Here is a 26,362-nt window from a genome sequence, read left to right on the forward strand (position 1 = left end):
CCGCCGCCCGGTCCAAGTCAGAGCTTCTGCTGTCCCCTTGTCCCTGGTGATGCATTTTCTTTATTTAGTCAGGATGTAACCGCACAATTTAATGCTCCCACCCCCTACCCATCCTTGTGGGTACGCAGGGACCAGGGGCCCAACTTTACCCCTCCCTAGGCTCAAGGCCAATATCCCTGTTCCCAGTGAAAGAGCCTTACACAGTAATATCCTTAAAGATGTGCGTGTATGTATTAGTGACACATCAACAGAATACCCACGCCAAGCATCTAATGCTCACCACTCCCAGCAAAGACAGCTGGACGTCTCCCGGTGGCCAATCAGCACCTGCTCCGTCTTCTGCGCAATATGGTCGTGCAGGGGTAAAAGTCCCAGCACCTTTGGTCTTGAGCTGTGTCTCGGAGTTAAGATCCAATGATCCCGTCTCCAGACCCCCATTATAATTAAAATGAGGATTTCTCTTAGGTATGCTTTAACTATTATTTTACTTAAGACATAGCTATGCAAACGCACTAACCAATCATTTTCACTATACAGGGGTTCACATGCCTAAAACCACCTATTGCATTAGCTTTTGTGTTTTTTCAAAGTTAGTTAAAACTTCTCAATGTCTACTTATCTTTGTGCTTTGTTAGTGGAATACACTGTCAGGGTAGAATTGCTTAACCAGCAGTAGACTGGACTCTCTGCCTATTTAAAGTACACTTTCTAACTATTTATTTAAAATTTCTTTAACAACAGCAAAACTTCTTACTTTTTATTATCAGACAGAAACTCAAGGATAACTTATCCATTCTCTCCCCATTCTCATGACACTGTGAATGTCAGTCTATCTCCAGTTAGTAGCGCTGCAGCTAATACTTTTCTAACTGTCTGCCTATGACAAGGCTGAATTACCCTGACTCTAGTTTTGTTTCCAACTTATGGTGGCTGAGCCCACAAGATGGCTGTGGGTTATGCTAGGTCCAGGCCTCTCATTGCAAGGACTTTGTTTTGTGTAGTTTTGTAGTTGTTTTATGTATTTTTCTTGTTTCTGAACGTTTTGTAGGATTAAGGACTGGGTATACTATTCCAGCGGTTTCCCACCAAACAATCCCCAACTTCCCACTTCGCCCCCAGCACCCGTGTCTGGGTATTCTCTATAGTCAGGATTTTCTTGGTTTCTGTAGTGATTTTTCTTGTTTCTAAAAGTTCCGCAAGGCTCAGGATGCGGTTCCCCTCCAGGTCTGGATGCTGGATTATGACTAAGAGGACGGGATTAAAAATCTGCACTTCCTGTCCTCGTTTGTTCTCCCTCAACGACGAGCACCAATGCTGTCTGTACTGCTTGTGGGAAACCCACACCACATCTAGGTGCAGCATCTGTCTCTACTTCCCTGCCCGTACCCAGGAAAACAGAGCCCATCCCCTCCCCCCCCCCCAACCCACCCACCCCCTGAAAGAAGCACCTCATGGAGCTCAGCCCTGGGACGCAGTTGAATCCTGGCCACGGAACCCCCCAGTACATCAGACTGAATCCAGGAGGTACTGGTACCTCAGTCCCTGGGCACCACAACCGGTTTGGCCATATGAGAGCTCATGGCCCCAGTATTCGCCTTCAGAACGGTCCTGTTCAGCATGGGAATCCTCTCCTGTAGCACAGACCTGTCCTTCGACAAGAAGGCGTTTGAAATCCGGATTGGACGATGCCCCAATCAGCCCGGCCCCCATGGTACTGACAGATCTGGAGGAATTTCTCTAGTCATCCCGACGCGAGGCTGTGTCATCGACTCTCTCCTCTCCCCCAGACTACTACTGTCAGTTTCAAGAGCTGCAATGAAGGACAGCTCATGCTCTCAAAATACCGTTGGAGGAGGTGCAGCACAGGCAGCACCACCTGCTGGCCATTTTGCACGCGTTAGGCCCACCCTGGCCGGTACCATCAAACAAGGACACTCTCCCACAGACATACACTGTGTGCCATCCCCTGCCCATGTGCACCCCCACCTCAAAAGGGACAGAAAAGAGGTACAGTGTCGCTCTTCCCCCCCCCCCTCCAGGGTTCCAAGTTTCTATTCTGTCATCCTCTGCTCAATTCTCTGGTGATTCAGGCTGGTATGGAGTGAGCTAAACAACAGCACCCACGCTCCACCCCAGCTGACAAGGAGGGCAAGAGACTGGACCTTGTGGGTTGAAAGGTTTTCTCCTCGGAGGGCCTCCAGTTCTGGATCTCAAACTACGTGGCAGTGATGGCCAAATACGACTTCTTACAGTATGGACATGGCAAATGAGCTACCTCAAGAAGATCATGCCCAATTCCTATCAAGTCTAGAGGAACGCAAGTTGCTCGCAAAGTCGATACTTCAGGCTGTGGTTGATTCAGCAGACACATCCTTGTGCATTTTGGCAGCTGGAATCGTCATGAAAGGGAATCCTGGTTTCCCTAGAGAAGTGCAGAACACAATTGAAGATGTCCCTTTTGATGAATCACACTTCTTCAGTCAAAAGACAGATGACTCCTTTCACTTGCCAATGAACCTCCTCAGAAACATTGTATAGTCCATAGAGCCATCCACCTGTTCCGACAGTGCAGTCCTCCATGCAACACCGTCTGCGAGTAAGCTATATTTCTGAATGCAAGTAGAGAGCCGTCTCACTTCACGTGTGTCAAGGCTGGATCCCCACTTTGAACTTTAGGGTACAAATGTAGGGGCCTGCATGAAANCTTCTTAACCCTTTACAGGGAAAAGGATTTTGGAGTCTCTGGCCAGGAGGGGTTTTATAATACTGTACACAGGACAGCTATTACCCTTCCCTTTATAGTTATGACAACGTGCATCCCAAATTTCTACCAAAGGTGGTTTCCTGCCTCCATCTCAACCTACCTGATTTCCCAAATCACATGCTTTGAATGAGGAACGGCGGCTTCACTTCCTTGATATATGTAGGGCCCTGGTCTTTAACCTACAAAGGACAAAGCCATTCCTGAAATCTCTCCGGCTATTTGTTGGCATAGCGTAGAGAATTAAAGGGCAGGCCATATCCACCCAGAGAGTCTCGAAATGGATCTCAGGGTGAATTGAGCTCTGCTGTCAATTATCAGGATGGTCCCAACCAGGTGGGATATGGGCCTATTCCATGAGCGTGCCAACATCGACTACTGCCGCACTCCATGACGTGCCTCTTAGGGACATGTATGAGGCGACTATGTGGAGGTGGATACACATCTTTTCTTCTCATTACGCTACAGAGTGCTCAGTGCTACTGGAATTGGAAGCTATGCATTCTGAAATATGTTCATTCCCATAAACACCATGTCTGAATATTTCTAAGTTCTAAAGTTCCTCTTGTAAGAGTCGTAGTAGGGTATCATACAAATGACAATTTCTATTTTGCCGCAATGGGGTTCCCTAACTGCAGTGGGGCGATAGACGGCACGCATATCCCTATCTTGGCACCAGACCAGATTGCCACAGAGTACATAAACAGAGAGAGATACTTTTCTATGGTGTTGCAAGCGCTGGTGAATCAGCGGGGGCATTTTATTGACATGAACGTGGGATGGTCTGGGGAGGTGCATGACGCGCATCTTTAAGAACATAGGTCTGTTCAGAAAGCTGCAAGCAGGGACTTTCTTTCCAGACTGCAAAAGCACCCTTGGTGACATTGAAATGCCAATAGTGATACTGGGAGACACAGCCTGTCCCTTATTCCTGTGGCTCATGAAGCCGGACACCTGGGCAGCAGCAAAGATCGATTCAATAATAGGTTCAGCAAGTGCAGAATGGTGGCTGAATGTGACTTTGACCGTTTGAAGGGTCGCTGGTGCAGTTTGCTCACTAGGTTAGACCCTGTGGGGATGTGGGGGGAAATCCTCATGATTATAGCTGCTTGTTGTTATCTTCATAATATATGTGAAGCAAAGGGAGAGAAGTTTCCTCCACACCCTACCCCTATCTGCTAATTTTGAGCAGCCAAATACCAGGGCTCTAAGAAGAGCTGAGTGTGGAGCAATGTGTCTTAGGGAGGGTTTGAAACCCCAGTTTAGTAATGACTCACAATAATGCACGCTGCTATTCTGTATCGTGCTTACCCATCGTCTGAAACTTGCTTTGATTGCTGTTTTGTTCTCATACATATCTTTCCCCCCCCTTGCTTTGAATTAATAAAGATAATTTTCTTTTCAAGACATACTTTTATTGCACATAGATATGAACACTGAAAGATCTGTCCAAGAATTAAATCTTGGAAAGATGATGGAATAAAATTGGGAGTGGGGAAAACACATTAATCTTTTCTTTAAAAGCACAGTGGCCTTGCCTGTCATACATCAGCATCTGTGCAGCTGTTATTCTTGGCAGCCTCCTCTGGGACTGAGTGGAAGGGATATGCAGTGCCCCCCTTGCCTAGTGGGAGGTGGGGTAGGGGAGCAGGGGGAAGTACAGTGATGTTGGAATGTTGCTCTACAGGGGCTAAAGAGGGAGTCGAACCTCAGGTTTTCTCCCGAAGGTCAACCAGCTGCCTCAAAATGTCTGTCTGTTCCTTTGGAATCCCCAGCATCTCCTGTGGCGTGCCATGGTCATTCTCCTGGGATGAACGCCATGTCCATTTTTTCTGAGAGCAATCCTCCACGCCCTTTTGCTGGGTAAATTAGCTGAAACCATAGTAAAGAATAAAATTGTCAGACACATAGAAGAACATAGAATGATGGGCAAAAGTCAACATGGTTTCTGTAAAGGGAAATCGTGTGTTACTAATCTATTAGAGTTCTTTGAAGGGATCAACAAACATGTGGACAAGGGGGATCCAGTGGATGTAATGTACTTAGATTTCCAGAAAGCCTTTGACAAGGTCCCTCACCAAAGGCTCTTACATAAATTAAGTTGTCATGGGATAAGAGGGAAGATCCTTTCATGGATTGAGAACTGGTTAAAAGACAGGGAACAAAGGGTAGGAATAAATGGTAAATTTTCAGAATGGAGCGGGCTAATAGTGGTGTTCCCCAACGGTCAGTCCTAGGACCAATCCTATTCAACTTATTCATGAATGATCTGGAGAAGGGGGTAAACAGTGAGGTGGCAAAGTGTGCAGACGATACTAAACTGCTCAAGATAGTTAAGACCACAGCAGACTGTGCAGAACTTCAAAAAGATCTCTCAAAACGAAGTGATTGGGCAACAAAATGGCAAATGAAATATAATGTGGATAAATGTAAAGTAATGCATTCTATACATACAATATGATGGGGGCTAATTTAGCTACAATTAATCAGGAAAGAGATCTTGGAGCCGTCGTGGATAGTTCTCTGAAGACGTCCACACAGTGTGCAGTGGCAGTCAAAACAAACAGGATGTTAGGAATCATTCAAAAAGGGATAGAGAATAAAACAGAGAATATCATATTGCCCTTATATATATCTATGGTACGCCCACATCTTGAACATTGCATACAGATGTGGTCTCCTCATGTCAAAAAAGATATACTGGCATTAGAAAAGGTTCAGAGAAGGGTAACTAAAATGATTAGGGATTTGGAATGGGTCCCATATGAGGAGAGATTAATGAGACTAGGACTTTTCAGCTTGCAAAAGAGGACACTAAGGGGAGATATGATAGAGATATATAAAATCATGAGTGGGGTGGAGAAAGTGAATAAGGAAAAGTTATTTACTTGTTCCCATAATATAAGAACTAGGGGCCACCAAATCAAATTAATAGGCAGCAGGTTTAAAACAAATAAAAGGAAGTTGTTCTTCACACAGAGCACAGTCAACCATGGAACTCCTTGCCTGAGGAGGTTGTGAAGGCTAGGACTATAATAGGGTTTAAAAGAGAACTAGATACATTCATTGAGGTTAAGTCCATTTATGGCTGTTAGCCAGGATGGGTAAGGAATGGTGTCCATAGCCTCTGTTTGTCAGAGGGTGGAGATGGGTGGCAGGAGAGAGATCACTTGATCATTACCTGTTAGGTTCACTCCCTCTGGGGCACCTGGCATTTGGCCACTGTTGGCAAACCAGATACTGGGCTGGATGGACCTTTGGTCTGACCCAGTACAGCCATTCTTATGTTCTGTGTCCACTGTTCCAGAGGCATTCATTATCTCATTAAACATATCACATGTTCTCTTTTGCCTCCATCTTGTCTGGGAGAGCCTCTCCGCCAGTGTGGAGGAAGAGATGAAGGCCACACTTTCAGCTATAACACATGCAAAGCACAAAGGAACCATTGTCAGGGCAGACCCAGGCTGTAGTGCAGAATTGCTATATAAAAATCACTCCCCTGAATCCATGCCAGTATAAAGTGGAACATTTTCATTTCTACAAGGTATTTACTGAACCGGTTTGCTGTCCCACCTATGCTGAGTATGGCGCAGGGGCGCTGGACCATCTGCAGTGGGAGGGGGGTCACCCGCAGTGGAACCGGAGGTGGCTAGGGGGCCATGCCCACCTCCCCTTTGTTACATGGATGTTGGCTGAATGTTGGGGACCAGCCTTCCCCATCCCAAGCTGCAAGTCTTAGCAGAAGTGGCTCAGGTGTGTGTGTGTGCTTGTGATGGTGTGTGGCCAATACAACATTTTCCTTCCCCCACTCCTCCCCCCAACCCTCTGTTGTTGCTGCTGCTGCTGCTGCTCTCCAGTGCCTGAGGTTTGCCGTTTCTGAGGTCACTGCTGACCCCTGCCCCCCAAACTACAGCCATGTTTTGTGAAGCCTGGGGGACGGGGCAGAAAATCACAAGGAGGGATTGTAGCACCTCCCAAAATATGTCGTCTTTGCTCTGTCTTGGTCACTTATCTGGCAGAGGCAGTCCACCAGTGTGTAGGAGGCTTCCCCTGAAGGCCATATCTACAGAAGAACAAGAATTACCTAAACACGTGATTGTTAGTTCACACACAGCATCGAATTATTACAGTAAAATACACGTTTTGTAACATACCAAGCACACAGAAACACTTTCTTGTACATTTCTATCCCCTCACCCACTTCCGCACTACCCAAAGCAAAGGAAAGTTGGCCATCATAACCGTGCAGCATCAACTCAAAAAATCACTTACCAGGGGTCTCTTCTCCTGCGTCTTGCTCATTAGAGTGGGACTCCTGGGACTGGCTAGACACCTCCAGAATGACTCGCCATCCCACATGACGACCTAGCCGTGGGCTACACATCGTCTGCTCACTCCACCTCCTCATCCATGACTTTGTCATCAGCGTTAGGTCCACTTGATGCTGCGTTCAGCCACGCCAAAGTATCCACAGGGCTCTTGGCGGTGGAGGTGGGGTTGCAGCCAAGGATAGTGTCTAGCTTCTTATAGAACTGGCAGGTCTATGGTGCAGCACCAGAGCAACCATTTGCTTCCCTTGCCTTCTGGTACGCCTGCCTCTGCTCCTTTATCTTCACTCTGCATGGCACCGTGTCCCAATTATTAGCTCTTCTCACACAAGCCAAGAGAAATGTGCCCGTAGGTATCAAAGTTCCTATGGCTGGAGCACAGCTGGGTCTGGACAGCCTCCTCTCCCCATATACTGAGCAGATCCAACAGCTCCACATTGGTCCAAGCGGGAGAGTGTTTGCCATGTGGAGCCGCCATGATCAGCTGGAAAGATGCGAGGTGAGCTCTCCATGCCAAGTGGCAAAGAGGTCACTCCTAAATAAAGGGATGTGTGTTTGCCTTAATTTGCATTTAAGCAGGAAACAGAGTCATCGAGCTGGAAGGGAAAACAAAGGAAGCTCAAAGAGGTGGGGGGAAAAAAACAACAGGGAATATCCTTCCACATGGACTCTGTCTCCTGGTTCTCAGCTATAAATGTTTTTCAAGAGGGGGACCAAAACTATAAAAAGGAATGACAGACACCCCCAGGCGCCTTCCCTTCTCCCTGCCCACCTGATTCCCTGCACCTGAGAGAATAAAAAGAAAGAGTGGCTGTATGCTGAGGGAGGGTTTCTGACCTGAGAGTTTTGTTAGTAATCTGCTAAAACATGTGGTGAGAAAGTTTGCTCTGCAACTAAGATAGTTTTTAAAGTAAATGCTAGTAAGCATTTTATCTGTATTTTTCTTGTAACCTGTCTGACTTTATGCCTTGAAATGTTTGCAACAACATTGTATGCAAAGTTATGAATTCCGCCTGTATGATGATAATAGTAGATGTTCAAACCCACACAGCCATGACTAGGCAAAAGCTGTTAACCCAGTCTAACCTAAACAACAGACTGTGTGCTTACTTCAGTTTGCATATAAGTAACAGGGTCCTTGAGACAGCAAGAGTAGGAAATGGCAGGAGCAAAGGCAAATATGCATTTCAGCATACGCAGGGGAGACAAATGAGCCTGGCTCCACCTTCACCGCTAGACTCCAGGTCACCTTCTTTGCTGTTTGAATAAACTTTGCTTTGAGGGGCAATCCTGAGTAGAATCCACTTAAAAGGGTGACTGGACTATAAAAGAGAGGGGCAAGAACACCCCAAGGCACTTATTAGGTTTAAGGGCGGGGAGGGGGCAGGGGAAGAAGACAAAGGAACCAGTCCTTTGACTTTGGTGGAGATCCTGACCTGACAATTTGGTCAATCCTGGGAACACGTGCTAAGGATTTTACCTTGAATGAAGTTGTGCGTGTTAAGTTTTAGAAAACATTTTATCTTTATTGCTCTTGTAACCATTTCTGACTTTTCAATACTTTATGCTTGTACTCACTTCAAATCTCTCTCTTTGTAGTTAAATAAACTTGTTTTATTTGTAATCAAAATGAATCCAGTGTTGTGTTCAAACTGAAGTGTTTGCTAACTCCAGTTAAAGTAGCAAATTCTTAAATATTGGTCCCTTGATTGGCAAAAGACCTCTCTTATGTGAACTGTCCAGGAGAGGGCTGGCCAGTGCAGAACACGCGTTTTGGGGAAAATTTGGGCCGGGGAGTGTGTTGGGGCCACCCTGCACATAGTAATCCAGGCTGGTGGAGGCCAGAGTGGGACTGGAACGTTGCTGACAGGGTGCTGGGCCAGGGCTGTAGCCGTACACAACACTCAGGGTGTGACCTGCACGCTGGTAGGCTGTTTTTCAGCGGCCCATGTTAGGAGCTACAACAGCAAAGCATTGTGAGGAACCCAGGATTACAGGGCAGGTGGTGACACAACCTTTCGGGGGTCTGGATTGCACCCCCAGAATGTGACACAAGTATCCCACAAATTCAGTTGATCTCGCTCGTTTTCTGTCACTTGTGCAGGGTTTCCAGTTTCCAAACCTGATGTGATCTCCTGGCTGGACCGAGGGGAGGAGCCATGGGTCCCAGACCTCCAGGACTCTGAGGAAAGAGAGACCCTGAGAGATACCTGCATAGGTGAGGAATCAGTTAAACCAACTCAAAATCTGTCCCTGAATTAAGGAAATATTTAGGATTCCTACAAAGCCCTTGAGAGCTCTCTGAGTTCAGGATTGTTCTCAGGAGGTGTGGCATCCTCATGGCAGACTTCACTTACGGCTTCCTACCTGTCCTGACTGACAGTAGCTCCCTCCCCACTCTGCTTTCTCCCTGAGTGTTTGGTTGAGATTTAGACCCAGAATTGATCCCCTCCTCTCTCTCCTTTGGGGAAAGGTTTGGGGGAGATTCAGCTCTTTCTTTGTTTGATCTCTCCATCACTTACTTTCGTTTGTTCCCCCCTTTCTTCCATTCCTCTCTCTGAGGTTCCCTTTTCCTCTGGCAAAGGGAGTGACCCATGTCTGGTTTCTCTCTCTATCCTAGCAGATGATGGGATGGCGAATGAGGAGGAGAATCCTCAACAAGACGATGCTGAGCAAGTAGAAGCACATGGGACGTTCTCAGAAAGATCCAAAGGGAATGTTTCCTGGAGTTGTGCACAGGCAAACGCCTGTGAGAGTCAGAACAGATCAGAGAAAAAGTTCAGTAGAGGCTCAGATCTTATTAGACATGAGAGAATCAACACAGAAGGAACACCCTACATCTGCCTGGAGTGTGGGAAAACCTTCAAACATAACTCAGTCTTTATCATCCATCAGAGAATCCACACTGGAGAGAGACCATACGCATGCCCCGAGTGTGGGAAAAGCTTCAGTCGCAGCTCAAACCTTATCACACATTACAGAATCCACACAGGGGAGAAACCCTACACTTGCCATGAGTGTGGGAAAGGCTTCAGTCGGAGCTCAGAGCTTATGATACATAGGAGAATCCACACAGGAGAAAGACCCTACACTTGCTGTGATTGTGGGAAAAGCTTCATTCGGAGCTCAGAGCTTAATAAGCACCAGAGAATCCACACTGGAGAGAGACCCTACAGATGTACTGAGTGTGGGAAAGACTTCATTTATAGCTCACAGCTTGTCACACATCGACGAATCCACACAGGAGAGAGACCCTACTCATGCCTTGAGTGCGGGAAAGGCTTCACTTCTAGCTCACAGCTTGTCTCGCATCAGAGAATCCACACAGGAGAGAGACCCTATTCATGCCCTGAGTGTGGGAAAAGCTTAAGTTCTAAGTCACAGCTGGTCTCACATCGGAGAATCCACACAGGAGAGAGATCCTATTTGTGCCCTGAGTGCGGGAAAAGCTTCAGTCATAGTTCACAGCTTATCACACATCAGAGAACCCACACAGGAGAGAAACCGTACACGTGTCCTGAGTGTGGGAAAAGCTTCAGTCGTAGCTCAAACCTTATCATGCATCATAGAAGCCACACAGGTGAGAAACCCTACACATGCTGTGATTGTGGGAAAAGCTTCAGTCGGAGCTCAGAGCTGATCAGACATCAGAGAATCCACACAGGAGAGAGACCTTACGCGTGCCCAGAGTGCGGGAAAAGTTTCACTCGGAGCTCAGATCTTAGTAAGCACCAGAGAATCCACACTGGAGAGAGACCCTATAGATGCCCTGACTGCGGGAAAGGCTTCCGTTACAGCTCACATCTCGTCTCACATCGGAGAATCCACACAGGAGAAAGACCCTACTCATGCCCTGTGTGTGGGAAAAGCTTCACTGATAGTTCACAGATGATCACACATCAGAGAAGCCACACAGGGGAGACCCCGTACACGTGCCCTGAGTGCGGGAAAAGCTTCAGTTGGCACTCAAACCTTATCACACATCAGAGAATCCATACGGGAGAGAAACCATACACATGTCCTGAGTGTGGGAAAAGCTTCAATCGGCGATCAAACCTTGCTGCACATCACAGAATCCACACAGGGGAGACACCCTATAGCTGCCCTGACTGTGGGAAAAGCTTCAGTCGGAGCTCAGAGCTCATCATACATAAGAGAATCCACACAGGAGAAAGACCCTACACTTGCTGTGAGTGCGAGAAAAGCTTCATTCGGAGCTCTGAGCTTATCATACATCAGAGAATCCACACTGGAGAGAAACCCTTCAGATGCCCTCAGTGCGGTAAAGGCTTCAGTTATAGCTCACAGCTTGTCTCACATCAGAGAATCCACACACGCGAATAACACTATGCTTGTATTCAGTAGGGCTGCCCAAAGATTTTTTGTTTCTTTTTTGTTATGGGTTTTTTGTTGGGTTGGTTGTTTGGTGTTTTTAATACATTGGCTAATTCCCACATATTGGTCTTTAAGGTTGATTGCACCATTTCCTTTACTGTTGTCTCTCAGCTCCCTTCTGGTGGGTTGCCACCTTCTATCTTTTGCAGCTCACCTTACTTTGGGGTGAATCCTGCGATCCTTTCTATCAGCTCCTTTTGTCTTATGAGTTATGGGAATGTGTGTTCCTCCTGGCAGAAATGTCCATCAGTCCGAGTTGGGGGAGAGAGGGTTGACCTCATCTAGCTACAGTGAGATAAAAACTATCTGTGCCTTGTCTCCACTAGAACTGTACATTGAGTTAGGACATGTCTACACTACCACTTATGTCAGCAAAATTTATGTTGCTCAGGGGTGTGAAAAAACCACACACCCCGAGTAGCATAAGTTTTGCCGGCATAATTGGCAGTGTACACAGCGCTATGTCAGTGGAAGAGCTTCTCCCGCGCACATAGCTATCGCCACTCGATGGGGGTGGTTTAATTATGTCAACGGGAGAGCTCTCTCCCGCCAGCATAGAGCGACTACACAAGAGATTTTACACTAGCGTGACTGCATCAATCCAGCTGTGCCGCTGTAAGGTCTCTAATATAGACACGACCTAAATTGCTCAAATTAGCTATTTTGATGTAAAAACACAACTATCTTTTCAGGGCAGACATAACCCAGGTGCAGTGGTTGTGGTTAGCTTTCCCCTTGTGCTCACCTGATCTCCATCACTCTTCCTAGTCTAGATAAACCCTGAGCATCGCATTGCAAAGTGAATGTTAGTCATCGGATTTCCTGGTTGGGACAAGATTCTTATTCCCAGTTGTTCTGACATTGTTTGTGGTTGTGCTGAATAGCAGGTAGTTTTTTTCTACCAGTTTTCTTATTTAGAATATAGTGAGATGCAACAAAAAGGCAGGAGGAAAGGTAGAAAAAAAGGATCATTTCAGCATCTGTGATATCCAGAGGAGATGGTATGAGTCAGCGGGATTCCTTTCCAATCACCATCATGAATCTCCCGCCACTCCAACAGCATTGGCTTCTGAGTGAGCCACAATGGCGTCTCCTCCCCATGTTCTATCCCTCCAGCTCCCAAAGTGTCACATGAAGCAGCTTTCTCAGCTCTCTGTGCTTAGGTATCAGGCTTTGATCCTAAATCAGACTCGTTGGGGCTGGAAATGGGTGTCACAGGCTGAGAGGGGGAATTTGAGAGAATCCCAAACAGATTAACCTTTCCGTGCTTTAATCTGAGTTGGGATTGTTTCCAGATGGGAAAGTTGGCTGATTTTCCCCATTATGATGATGCTAAAACCTTTGTAACTAACATGACTGAATAGTAATGAGGTGATGCTGAATGAAGAAGGTTTGAATGGATCAGAGGACAGTGCAATAGGAAAATCTGTTCTAATTTAGCATCATGAGATGTAAGATGCCCTGGAATTTCATTGTATATGATACTGAAACTGTCTTATTCGCTTGTGGGTTTTTCTCTTTTTCCTGAGGGAATTTGATAACATAACTGGATATTAGTTTTTTTATGATAGGATGAAATTCAGTTTTTTGGTGGCGTTTGAGACAAATGACCATTTACTAAAACAATAATTTATTTTTGTGCGTGTCTTTTTCTACACCTCCATTATGACATGGAGGAAGTTCAAGAGCAATTCAGTCGTCAGGAACGAACACTCAAAGCTATTGGATGTGCAACCAGAGAAACAGTAGCATTTTGAAATTGTACATCTAAATAAGGAACGGAATTAAACAACACTTTGATCATATAATTTGTGTGAACATTGGCTCAGATGATTCAAGGACAATATTCCACAGTAAGTGATTCGAAACTAAGCAAAATGCCCATGTATTTGGGTCGAAAGGCAGTTGTGGCCCAGGCCTACCAGGAGGTTACTTCTGAAGATTTCTCTTTCCTAATCAAGTGCACATTGCCTATTATTTCAGAACGCAGTTTAGATCTTTGCAGAGATGGAGAAAATGGAAGTGGCATTTTTGTTGAGTTTACACCTTGTAGATGCTGCAAATGTGGATAAAATAAAATCCGTTGTGTGAGTTAGCTGCAGCAGTAGATCTATTTTTAATAGATACCCCACCTTTAGTAACTTACACAGCTTGTGAACCAGGCCCATCTGTGCCACCAGATTAAATAAATAAACTGGGCATGCTTGGCTGGGGAAGCAATTCCTCACTGTATGACTACTGAGATTTTCTGTGATGTAGTAAAGGATTCTGCTCCAGAGAAGTAAAATTTACCCTGACCATCGCCAAGAATTAGACTAGATCTTAAGTAGAAATAATAGGCATCCAGTATTTGATTTTTACCCCAGAGATGGAAACTAGGGTAACCTTAGGCTCAGGTAAACTATTTATGTTTAGAACACTACCTCCTAGTTCAGTGGCAGTGATTATGGTTCAAATGATGCTGTGGTTAGATATGGGGGAGTTCTCCTTTACCATTTGGATCCAAAGTTTTATGAGCTAAAGAAAGAAACGGTTGATGCCTTCAGAGGGCAGTCCTTCCCTATGGATCCCAATCTGACTGTCTTGTTGGAGAACAAGCACTTCCATGCTGTGCAAGTGATGATAAAACAATGAGGAAATAAGTGTCAGACTCCCAAGCTCAGACTGCAGGACTGACGAATGTTGAGTCCTGATTCTATGAATCTGTCTCTCAGTTTTGCTCATGTATCTCATGAATTTGCATCACTTCTTCACCTCCTGCTATTTTGAAAGATTAAAATTGTGAAAATAGAATACAAGTGGTTTTTTCTCATGATGAGAACACATTTGAGATGACTTCCACCAAAACTTATGTCCGAAGACCCAGAGATAAATGAGCTCCCAGAAATAGAAGGCACCTATGTTAGTACAGAACACAACTTTACACAAAGCTCATTTGGTGGAAAAGGGGAGTAAGAGAAAACTAACACACATGATAAAATTCTGTACTCTTCAAATATGTTGTTACTGGTGAAAATGGAATTAAACGAAGTTTATTGCAGAATAAGAGACTGATTATGTGATAACCTGAATTTATTTGAAACACTGAAAGTTGTCTGGGTTTTCTTCTGGGTTCAGAAAAGAATTAGATAAGTTTATATAGTACAGGTCCATCAATGACTATTAGCCAAGATGGCTAAGCCTCTGATTGCCAGATGCTAGGAATGATTGATACGGGATGGATCACTCGCTAATTGACGTGTTCATTCTCCCTGAAGCATCTGGCATTGGCCACTGTCAGAAGACAGGATACTGGGCTAGACGGACCATTAGTCTAACCCAGTATGGCCATTCTTAGGTTTCTGTCCCCTGCCACCCCTGAGTAGTATATGAAAGGTGACTAATCCTGTAAAGTTTATTTGATGTAATTTACCCTCTTTGGATTAAGGAGTTCTAAAGTAAAACCTCACTCAAAAGGGGCTGGTATATGGTAGTATGTAGGAGAAATAGTGTATATCAAAATAAAGACCTAGTATAGACTTTAATTATTTCTATTTCAAATGGAATTTTGATAAGCTTTTAAAATAAATGTTTCTGTTGAGAAAAAATGATGTAATCTTTTACCCAGTTACACTGTAACAGCCGCTGAGATTTCCAGTTCTCTTGTTTGCAAGCCACATCTTGTTTGATGTCCCATCTGTCAGGAGGTGTCTTAATTTAAATTGCTGATGGGTACAAGATAGTAGCTTTTCTGTTTTTTTAAGTTTTGTTTTTTTGCAACCAGTTTTTTCATGGGTGCCAAGGCCCTTTTCAGTATGAGTAGGCCAGCTATTAGAGCACGTCCATTTAACCCTCAGACTAGGCTGTGGAAACCTTCAGAACTTTTGTTTTTTGTTTTTGATATCTTTGGGGTCTTCACATCCATGCTGCATGTGGTTGGCTACAATGAATACTTTAAGAAAACTCCTAGGTGAAGTGAGACTTTACCAAAGGGACTTTGGTCCAATGTGTTCCTCGCTTCAACTGGCTCAGGACACATTGTCTGTTTCCAAGGAGTTTTCACACCTGATTTGCCTGGAGACCTCAGGGTGTCACTGCAAAGTGGGGTATGATGGAATCATCAATTTTAAAGATCAAGATAAAGGTGGAAGTCCTTTACCTTTGAGGTTAATGACCTGTCTAACAGAGACTGATGTACCATGACCCCAAGACTGATCCTCTCTGGGGAAGGAAGTCACATCATCAACAGGCTATGACAGCCTGGACTAGTCTGCCTGTACTTAAAATAGCACACTAGCCTGGCATGCTGGTCTAGCTATGCCATCGCCTGGTTCCTTCATTGCAACTACACCTCTACTCCACTCCCTTGGCATTCTAGTAACTTACCTAACCCTAACCATCAAGTGATCCATCCCCTGTTGCTCATTCCTAGCTTCTGGCAAACTGAGGCTAGGGACACCATCCCTGCCCATCCTGGCTAATAGCCATTGACAGACCTACCCTCCATGAATTTACCTAGTTCTTTTTTGAACCCTGATATAGTCTTGGCCTTCACAGCATCCTCGGGCAAGGAGTTCCACAGGTTGACTGTGTGTTGTGTAATGAAATACTTCCTTTTGTTTGTTTTAAACCTCCTGCCTAATTATTTCATTTGGCGATCCCTAATTCTTGTATTAAGAGAGGGAGTAAATAACACTTCCTTATTTACTTTCTCCCCACCAGTCATGATTTTATAGACCTCTATCATATCTCCCCTTAGTCGTGTCTTTTCCAAGCTGAAAAGTCCCAGTCTTGTTAATCTGTCCACATATGGAAGCCATTCCATACCCCTAATCATTTTGTTGCCCTTTTCTGAACCTTTTCCAATTCCAATATATCTTTTTGAGATGGGGCGACCACATCTGCACGCAGTATTCAAGATGTGGGTGTACCATGGATTTATATAGAGGCAACATGATATTTTTAAACCACCAGCTGCACGTTTGCCGTCACGTCGCCCAGGATGTTCTTAACACATCCCGAATGCCAGTGCAGTTAATTCACAGTTTCCTGATGTGCTGTCTGCCATGGATAGAAGCAACATTAGATTACTTTTGGCATTCACGGAACAGCTGCACACAATGGACTATCACTTTTAAGCTTGGGAAACAAGCACTGAGTGATGGGATCGCATCATCATGCAGCTCTGGGATGAAGAGCAGTGGCTACAGAATTTTTGGAGGAGGAAAGCCACGTTCCCGGAACTGTGTGCAGAGCTCGCCCCAGCACTGAGGTGCATGGACACCCAAATGAGAGCTGCCCTCTCTGTGGAGAAGCACATGGCAATCGTAGTGTGGAAGCTGGTGACTCCAGACTTCTGCCACTCGGTCGCGAATCAGTTTGGAGTCGGGAAATAAACTGTTGGGGCTGCGTTAACGCAAGTGTAGGGGCCATTAATCGCGTCCTGCTATGAAGGATTGTGACTCTTGGCAATGTGGATGGCTTTGCAGAAATGGGTTTCCCTAACTGCAGAGGGACGATAGATGGCATGCATATCACAATTTTGGCACCGGACCACCTTGCGACGTAGTACATCAATAGGAAGGGGTATTTTTCTATGGTGTTGCAGGCTCTTGTGTTTCACTGAGAGCATTTCACTGACATCATCGCGGGGTCGTCCGGAAAGGTGCATGACGCACGTATCTTCAGGAACACCAGCTGGTACCGAAAGCTACAAGCGAGGACTTTCTTTCCATACAAGAAAATTAAAGTGGGGGATGTTGAAATGCCCATAGTGATCCTGGGAGACCAGGCGTACCCCTTAATGCCATGGCTCACAAAACCTTACACGGGAACCCTGGATAGCAGTAAGCAGCGTTTCAACAGTAGGCTCAGTGCAGGATGACCATGGAATGTGCATTTAGCAGATTAAAGGTGTGCTGGCGATGCCTTTATGGCAGGTTAGACCTCAATGTGGAAAATATTCCCATGGTCATAGCCGTCTGTTGTATGTTGCACAATATTTGTGAAGGTAGGGGGGAAAAGTTTGCTTAGGGGTGCAGTGCTGAGGCAGATGGCCTGGCTGCTGATTTGGAGCAGCCAGATGCCAGGGCTGTGAGAGGGGCACAACCAGGGGCAATTCACATCGGGGAAGCTTTGAGGCAACACTTTGAAAATGAGAAGCAGTAATGGATATTACTATGCTCGGGACTGCAGTGGTTAATGAAATCAAGTTGTGCTAGGAAGCACTTTGTGATTTTTGTGGCCTAGCAGTCTAGTAAGCAAATGATTAAACTGCTAGTGTATGTCTTGCTGCCGCCTGCTATCACAATTTGCAGGAAACAAAGATTATTTATCATTCAAAAACTTTTATTTTATTGCATAGAAACCACAACCACACCCCCCCCACACACACACACCCTCCCACACACACATGCTTGGTCGTAAAGGAGGGACCAGGGATGGGCTGACTTTCAGAGCTGTGCGTAAGTCCGGCTTTCATTTGAAAAGGTGTCTGTGGGGGAGGAATGAATGAGAAAGAGAGAAGTCCCAGAAAGTGTAAAGGAATTCACAGGTGGATTTTGGGGATGGCAGAGGAAAGAGTTCGTAATGTTTTGAAGGGAAGGGCAGGAACACATTTGCTCAGTCTGGAGCATTATGAAGGACTTCAGCATCTCAGTTTGCTCCTCCATAATTTTAATCATCCTCTCAGAAGCGTCCTTAACGAAGGACTCATTTTCTTTTCTGTCCTGCCTTTCAATTTCTCTCCACTCCATGTGTTACCTCTTTTCTGCATCTGAGTATTGCTGCAGCTCCCAGAACATGTTCTCCTTGCTCTGTCTTGGGTGCTTTCTTATATAGTAGAGACACTGCACTGGTGAGTAGGAGAAGCCTCTGAAGGCCACATTTTCAGAAGCACAAGGAACAAAACAGAGAAGCATGATTGTTAGGTATACATACAACATTGAAACAGTACAGTAAAATACACCTCTAGTAACATACCAATCATTTTCTCACCCTTGAGTCGCACACATGTTAGCGAACACGCCAAACATGGTGAGTTTACCCTGGAGCAGAGGGCATTGTACATGGGGAGAAAAGCAATATGAAAAGGACGCTGTGCGGTTGACTAGGGACAATATTCCAACTTTTCCCACCCTTTTCCACAGGCCCGGTGGGGGTCATTGTAGCAGATATCTCACTCCTGAGTGTAAGCAGGGAAGCATAGGTACATCTACTACATGCTTGCAACTTCCAACCCGGTCACTATGCTGCTTTCCTGTGTGCCACTTTGGTCCCTGTGCAAGTGATTGCAGAATGGTGTGGGCAAATTTCCTTCAATGGGGGAAGGAATGAAGCAGCAGTTTGGCAGAGGATTGGCAAGTACCTCCAGAGAAGTTTCCTAGCGATCTCTCTGGAGGATTCACTCGGTGTGCATTAACTCCCTGTTCCGCTGTAATGCTTAGCTGCACAGGGAAGTGTCCAGCACACAGAAACATAGGCAAGCTTTTACATTTCTATGCCCTCAACCCTCCTCCACACTTCACAAAGCAAAACCACTTACCAGGGGTCTCCTCTCCTTGCTCACCAGAGTGCAACTGCTGAGACTGCCTAGACTCCTCTAGAGAGCAGAACAGCTCCTGACTGGATGCATCACCGGGTGACCCCACCATGGGCTTCACTTCGTTCTCTAACTCTCCGGTTCATCAATGACTTTGCCCTCTGGGTTAGGTCCACTTTCTGCCGGCTCCAGCCCTGCTGAAGTATCCACGGGGCTCTTGGCGGTGGAGGTGGGGTTGCCGTTGAGGATGGCATCCAGCTGCTTATAGAAACGGCAGGTCTTCAGCATAGCACTGGAGCGAAGGCTTGCCTTCTGGTACACCTGCCTCAGCTCCTTGATCTTTGCTGTGCACTGCACCGTGTCCCAAGCGTAGCCCTTTTCACACGCGCCTCGAGAAATCTGCCCCTAGGTATCAAAATTCCCACAGGTAGAGTACAGCAGGGACTGCACAGCTTCCTCTTCCCAGCTACTGAGCAGATCCAGCACTGGGGTCATTCCAGGTGACAAGTACACGAAGTCTGGCTGAATTTATTACAGAAAGACTCATTACTGGGGCTCATTGTCAAAATGCTGCTTCAAATCCCTGATTCAAATGGCCATCTTTTGAGCTCTTCTAATAGCCCGGGTATCTGGCTGCTCAAAATCAGCTGCCAGGCGATCCACCTCGATGCTCCACCCCTGGGGAAACTCTTCCCCCTTAGCTTCACAAATATTCTGCAGCGTACAGCAGGCTGCTATGACCATGGGAATATTTTCCTAACTGAGATCTAACCTGCCACAATGGCAGAACCAGCGTGCCTTTAATCTGCCAAACATACATTGAACGGTCATTCTGCACCTGCTCATCCTGTTATTGAAGTGCTCCTTGCTGCTGTCAAGGTTTCCGGTGTAAGGCTTCATGAGCCATGGGAGTAAGGGGGAGGCTGGGTCTCCCAAAATCACTATAGGCATTTCAATATCCCCCAGTGGAATCTTCTGGTCTGGAAATAAAGTCCCTGCTTACATTTTTCTATACAGGCCAGTGTTCCAGAAGATGCATTTGTCATTCACCTTCCGTGACCACCCCGTGAAACTACCCTATTGATCCACAGGTGCCTGCAATACCTTAGAGAAGTATAGAATCATAGAATATCAGGGTTGGAAGGGACCTCAGGAGGTCATCTAATCCAACCCCCTGCTCAAAGCAGGACCAATCCCCAACTAAATCATGCCAGCCAGGGCTTTGTCAAGCTGGGCCTTAAAAACCTCCAAGGAAGGAGACTCCACCACCTCCCTAGGTAATGCATTCCAGTGCTTCACCACCCTCCTAGTGAAATAGTGTTTCCTAATATCCAACCTGCACCTCCCCCACTGCAACTTGAGACCATTGCTCCTTGTTCTGTCATCTGCCACCACTGAGAACAGCTGAGCTCCATCCTCTTTGGAACCCCCCTTCAGGTAGTTGAAGGCTGCTATCAAATCCCCCCTCATTCTTCTCTTCTGGAGACTAAACAATCCCAGTTCCCTCAGCCTCTCCTCATAAGTCATGTGCTCCAGACCCCTAATCATTTTTGTTGCCCTCCGCTGGACTCTTTCCAATTTTTCCACATCCTCCTTGTAGTGTGGGGCCCAAAACTGGACACAGTATTCCAGTAGCCCTCTCTATTGAGGTCCTCCCTTGCAAGATGGTCTGGGGCCAAAATTATGATATTGCGTTCCATCTATCACCCTGCCGCAATGAGGGAATCCCATTGCCCCACTGCCATGCAATACTGCATGCACATTTCCCAAAGTCACAATCCTTCGTAGCAGGATGTGATTAAGGGCCCTGCACACTTTTATGAATGCAACCCCCACGGAGGACTTCCCAACTGCAAACTGATTCGCAACTGACCGGTAACAGTCTGGAGTTGCCAGCTTCCACACAGCGATGTCCACACTCTTCTTCACAAAGAGGACAGCTCTCATTTTGGTGTCTTTGCACCGCAGAGCAGGGGCGAACTCCATACACAGATCCAGGGAAGTGGCTTTGCACATCTGAAAATTTTGCAGCCACTGCTCGTCATTCCATACCTGCATAACAATGCGATCCCACCCCTCAGTGCTTGTTTCTCAAGCCCAATAGCAACAGTCCACTGTGTACAGCTGCTCTGTGAAAGCCAAAAGTAATCTGGAATTGTTTCTTTCCATGACACACAGCAGGGAAGGCATCACAGATTCCTGGTCGAATTCGCAGCTCAGGAAATCCTTCATGATCAGCCATGTTTTGTTCATAACACTTATCACAAGACTGGTGAGCAATGCAAGATCCATGCTTTCAGGCAGAGATGGTGGACACACAGTTTATGGGGGCTGTTGAAAAATGGCACGAAATGTAGTCAGAAGCCCATGGAATGCTGGGACAGAAAAAAACTGCATCATTGAACGGTGAACCCGCACCCATGATGCATTGTGATCCATTCCCCATTCCCACAACTCCTAGCGGCACAAGGTGGCGAGTTGTACAGTGGGATGATGACCCCTGGTGCACTACTCTCTCGATGCTAGAGCACCAACCGTGGATGCTGTGATGAAGTGGGGCTGTTCTTAATGTTTCCTCTGACTACTGTGTGGGGGGCCTCAGTTTCCCCTATGCACTTCTTAAGTCTCTACGGGGTGAGATTGTTGCAGAGCAAAGGGCCAGTGTGCATAAATGGCCGACACTCTGTCTCCTGGCAACTAATGGCCTGGGCCCTTCCCCCCTGCAAGGTGATAGCTAAAGGTGTTGAAGAACAAAAAGATCAGGTGACCTCCTGGCCCGGGAAAGGAACAAAGCCCAGAGGAGGAGGGGCTGGAGGGTGAGTCAGTTTTGGAGCTAACTGGGGACAAGGAGTGAAGTGCAGACATGGGTGTCTGGCTCACTGCTCCCCAGGATGGACCCGGCTGAGGGGTCCTGTTCTCTGTACCTACAAGCTCTGTTTTAGACCGTGTTCCTGTCATCTAATAAACTTCTGTTTTACTGGCTGGCTGAGAGTCATGTCTGACTGCGAAGTGGGGGTGCAGGACCCTCTGGTTCCCCAGGACCCCGCCTGGACAGACTTGCTGTGGGAAACGCACGAAGGGGCAGAGGATGCTGAATGCTCCCAGGTCAGACCCAGGAAGGTGAAGCCGTGTGAGCTGCTTGCCCTGAGGACAATTTGCTCACAGAGAGGAGACTTCCCCAGAGTCCTGCCTGGCTTTGTAGGGAGCAGTTCCAGAGCATCACCCAGGGACTCCGTGACAGATGCGCTCTGCCGACGCAAGGAGCGTTGTGTGACTATGCACAAGCGATGTAATTATAGCGGAGTATGATCGTCTGGGAGGTGGATTACCTATGCCGCTGGGAGAACTCTGGCTGTCGGCATAGTGACGGCACTGAAACGCTAGCGTGGCTTACGTGTAGACATATGTTTAGTCAGCAGATCAGAGAGCCTCCCAAGCTGGAGTGAGTTGGAGTTGGGAAGCATGTTGTCCTCCTGGGATTCACAGGCTCAGGAGGTTCTGCATTACTAGGGATGGTCATAATCTGACCCTCCCCTGCAGCCTGCACACCCCCTACTGCACACATACCTGATCCAGGATGGGGTATTCATTTGATCCAGCTTCTCTCCAGAGAGCCAGCACACAGGCATCTGCACCCCAGCACCCCCAGAGCCAGGCTGCCCTGAACCCCAGGTTCTGTAGTTTGCAGCACCCAGAATCACTGGATGTCAGTAGGGCCTCCATAATGTAACCCCCTCCCCGCCCCAGGACATGGGGTCAACAATAACCCAGCCCTGCAGAATGTGTTCCTAGCACATGGGGTTCATAATCCAGCTACTACCCCCAGGAGTACGCCAGGATACGGGGTCTCCACTAACCCATTCCCCAGCATGCACTGTGGGACGGGGCTCCCCAGTAACCCCATCCCCCACCATGCCTCCCAACACATGGGGTCCCCAGTAACCCCATCCCCACCATGCACCCCAGCACATGGGGTCCCCAGTAACCCAGGCCCTCACAATGCACTCTCAGCAGGAAGCCAGGGCCCATGACACATCCTGGGAAATGGAGTCCCCAATAACCATACACATTGACCATAAGGTCCCCAGTATCCCTGCCTTCCACTATGCACTCAGAGACAGGGGCTCCCCAGTAACCCCGCCCACCACCACACACCTCCAGCACATGGAGGCCTGGGTAACCCAGCCCCAAACCATGCTCGCCAGGACATGAATCTCCAGTAATCATACACCCCCACCAGGCACCCCCAGCACATGTGCTCCCCAGTAATCCCCACTATGGATTCTGAGACAGGGGCTCCCCAGTAACCCCACCCACCACCACACAGCCCCACCACATGGGATCCCCAGTAACCTGGCCCCTATCAAGAACCCCCAGCACATGGGGTCCCCAGTAACCCTGCCCCACACCGTGCACCCTCGGACATGGAATTATACAACCGCATTTGCTCCAATCCCTCAGTCAGAGACAAACACCTACAAGATCTCTATCAAGCATTCTTAAAACTACAATACCTACCTGCTGAAGTGAAAAAACAGATTGACAGAGCCAGAAGAGTACCCAGAAGTCACCTACTACAGGACAGGCCCAACAAATTAAATAACAGAACGCCACTAGCCGTCACCTTCAGCCCCCAACTAAAACCTCTCCAGCGCATCATCAAAGATCTACAACCTATTCTGAAAGATGATCCCTCACTCTCACAGATCTTGGGAGACAGGCCAGTCCTCGCTTACAGACTGCCCCCCAACCTGAAGCAAATACTCACCAGCAACCACACATCACTGAACAAAAACACTGACCCAGGAACCTATGCTTGCAACAAAGCCCGATGCCAACTCTGCCCACATATCTATTCAAGTGACACCATCATAGGACCTAATCACATCAGCCATACCATCAGGGGCTCGTTCACCTGCACATCTACCAATGTGATATATGGCATCATGTGCCAGCAATGCCCCTCTGCCATGTACATTGGCCAAACCGGACAGTCTCTATGCAAAAGAATAAATGGACACAAATCTGACATCAGGAATCATAACATTCACAAACCAGTAGGAGAACACTTCAACCTCTCTGGCCACTCAGTAACAGACTTAAAGGTGGCAATTTTGCAACAGAAAAGCTTCAAAAACAGACTCCAACGAGAAACTGCTGAACTAGAATTAATTTGCAAACTAGATACCATTAACTTGGGCTTCAATAGAGACTGGGAGTGGCTGAGTCATTACACAAATTGAAGCTATTTCCCCATGTTAAGTATCCTCACACCTTCTTGTCAACTGTCTGAAATGGGCCATCTTGATTTTCACTACAAAAGTTTTTTTTTTCTCCTGCTGATAATTGCTCATCTTAATTAATTCGCCTCTTAGAGTTGGTAGGGCAATTTCCACCTTTTCATGTTCTCTGTGTGTATATATACACCTCTACCCCGATATAACGCTGTCCTCTGGAGCCAAAAATTCTTGCCGCATTATAGGTGAAACCACGTTATATTGAACTTGCTTTGATCCGCCGGAGTGCGCAGCCCCGCCCCCCCCCAGAGCACTGCTTTACCACGTTATATCCAAATTCGTGTTATATCTGTTCGCGTTATATCAGGGTAGAGTGCATCTTCTTACTATATGTTCCATTCTATGCATCTGATGAAGTGGGCTGTAGCTCACTTATGCTCAAATAAATTTGTTAGTCTCTAAGGTGCCACAAGTACTCCTGTTCTTTTTGCGGATACAGACTAACACGGCTGCTACTCTGAAACCAGTCAGTGTCTCAGAGGAAAGGCTGGATTACGGCCTTTATACAGCAGAGCAGCCTTGTGAATAGACCCCTAGACACTTTGGACACGTTGTGTGATCTCTTGTGAGCTCTGGTGCATGTGATGCCTTAGGGATGCAGAAATTGGTAGTTGGAAGTCAGAAGAACTGTAGTTGAGACATGCTAATAGGAATTGGTTGTGTCTCTTTAGGCATGGTGTCCATGCAAGTTACCTAGCTGAAAGGAATGAACAAATCTGCCCATAGCTGTTAGCACAGAGGTCACACCCAGCCAGCCAATAAATTCTGTTAAGCAGGAGCGCTCAGATATTAACCCTCCAGAACTGGATGGGAAATACAGAGGGAGCTCAGTGGCAGGGCACATGCTTTGCACATATGCTTTGGTCTAATAATTCTGCAGATTAACTACTCTAAGATTGTCACTGTTTTAGGGCAGAGCAGGGCTCCCTGACATTTCTATGAAGTTGGGATCTTATCTAGCCAGTGAAGTCTATGGTGTTTATACCACAATCACCTCCCTGGTCAGTGGACGTTCATCGCCCGATACACGGGATATCAAGAGCCCTGCGACTCTCTGGGGAAGGGAGTTTTATTAATATTTTTAAAAGGTTTTCCCCAAAAAATATCCCGATAGAATCTTCGGTAAGTTCATATTGAAAATGGTTATTAATGTGGGGCCTCCACAGCGACGTCAGCTGCTGAAAAGCAGACTCGGGCTACTGCAATATCTGAACAGCAGTAAGCTGGGGCAGATGTGGTGTGGGACGGTAATGCTGGCTGACCGGGAGCTGCAGCTGGGTGACGGAATGCATGACTCCACGATAGGAAGCCCCAGGCTTACTTGGGATAGCCAGGAACCTTTTTCTTTGTTTCATTTCCTGTCACCAGCACTGGGGGCTCATCCTGGGGTAACGGGATTCCCCTGGATCCCCACACCACTGCTGCCACCCAGATCAGGCATGGAGACCCATCCCCTACTATGGCACTTGGGGACAGGGCGCTGGGATGCTGCCTCCCATGCAGGGTAGACGCTGACTGTGTCTCTGTCTCTTCAGTCCAGGGCATAACCTCCCCCACCCAACCTCTGCTGCACAAGGCGTGGCCCTGTTGCAAAGGCATTCCCTGTGAATCCCCCTCTGTAAACGTCCGGTGCGGGGGTCGGGCCCTCTCAGGGGCCGTCGGGGGCCAGGCCGCCTCACTACACGGCCTGGATCGGTCTCAGGGTTCCGCCCCTCTGGCAGGGACTAGGCCAACGGTACACGGCCTCTGCAATGCGCTCCTGCTCTCCGTCAGGGTCCGGCAGTAACTCAGGCCCGGGCTCCGGTCCTCACTGCCGGAGCTGGGGATTACAAAGTCAGTCAAGCCCCCGCGCTAGCTCAGGGCGGGGCAATAAACAATAGTTCGGGCGCTCAGCTCCGTGGATCAGGAGCTGAGTCCTGACAAACTCAGGACGTCCCAGGCCCTTATTCAGGGGAGGGCAACCCCCAATAGTCCAGGGGGCTCAGAACCTTCCTTCAGGCTGAGCCGTAAAGTCAGGAGTTAAGGCCCGGCCCTCAGTCAGGGCGGGGCAACAAACAATAGT

At 47.2% G+C, this 26,362-nt stretch overlaps 2 protein-coding genes across 6 annotated transcripts in view; one reads left to right on the plus strand and one right to left on the minus strand.

The window, feature by feature from the left end:
* The window catches only part of LOC117870008 (zinc finger protein 420-like), a 48,147-nt gene extending 33,620 nt beyond the window's left edge, over positions 1-14,527 (plus strand). The window contains exons 1-2 of one of the 4 annotated variants that reach the window (XM_034757156.1): positions 9,052-9,307; positions 9,710-14,527. In XM_034757156.1, coding sequence (XP_034613047.1) covers positions 9,721-11,433 — 1,713 coding nt within the window. In that variant the 5' untranslated portion in view covers positions 9,052-9,307; positions 9,710-9,720 and the 3' untranslated portion in view covers positions 11,434-14,527. Of the gene's footprint in view, positions 1-9,051; positions 9,308-9,709 lie in introns of those variants that run through there. The other 3 variants (XM_034757158.1, XM_034757157.1, XM_034757159.1) reach the window with 3 other exon arrangements.
* Positions 1-26,362, minus strand: part of LOC117869996 (zinc finger protein 239-like) — a 1,162,621-nt gene that overhangs the window by 397,430 nt on the left and 738,829 nt on the right. The gene's annotated exons all lie outside the window — the stretch shown is intronic.

This window comes from Trachemys scripta, chromosome 25, assembly GCF_013100865.1.
Source record: "Trachemys scripta elegans isolate TJP31775 chromosome 25, CAS_Tse_1.0, whole genome shotgun sequence".
Lineage (NCBI taxonomy): Eukaryota > Metazoa > Chordata > Testudines > Emydidae > Trachemys > Trachemys scripta.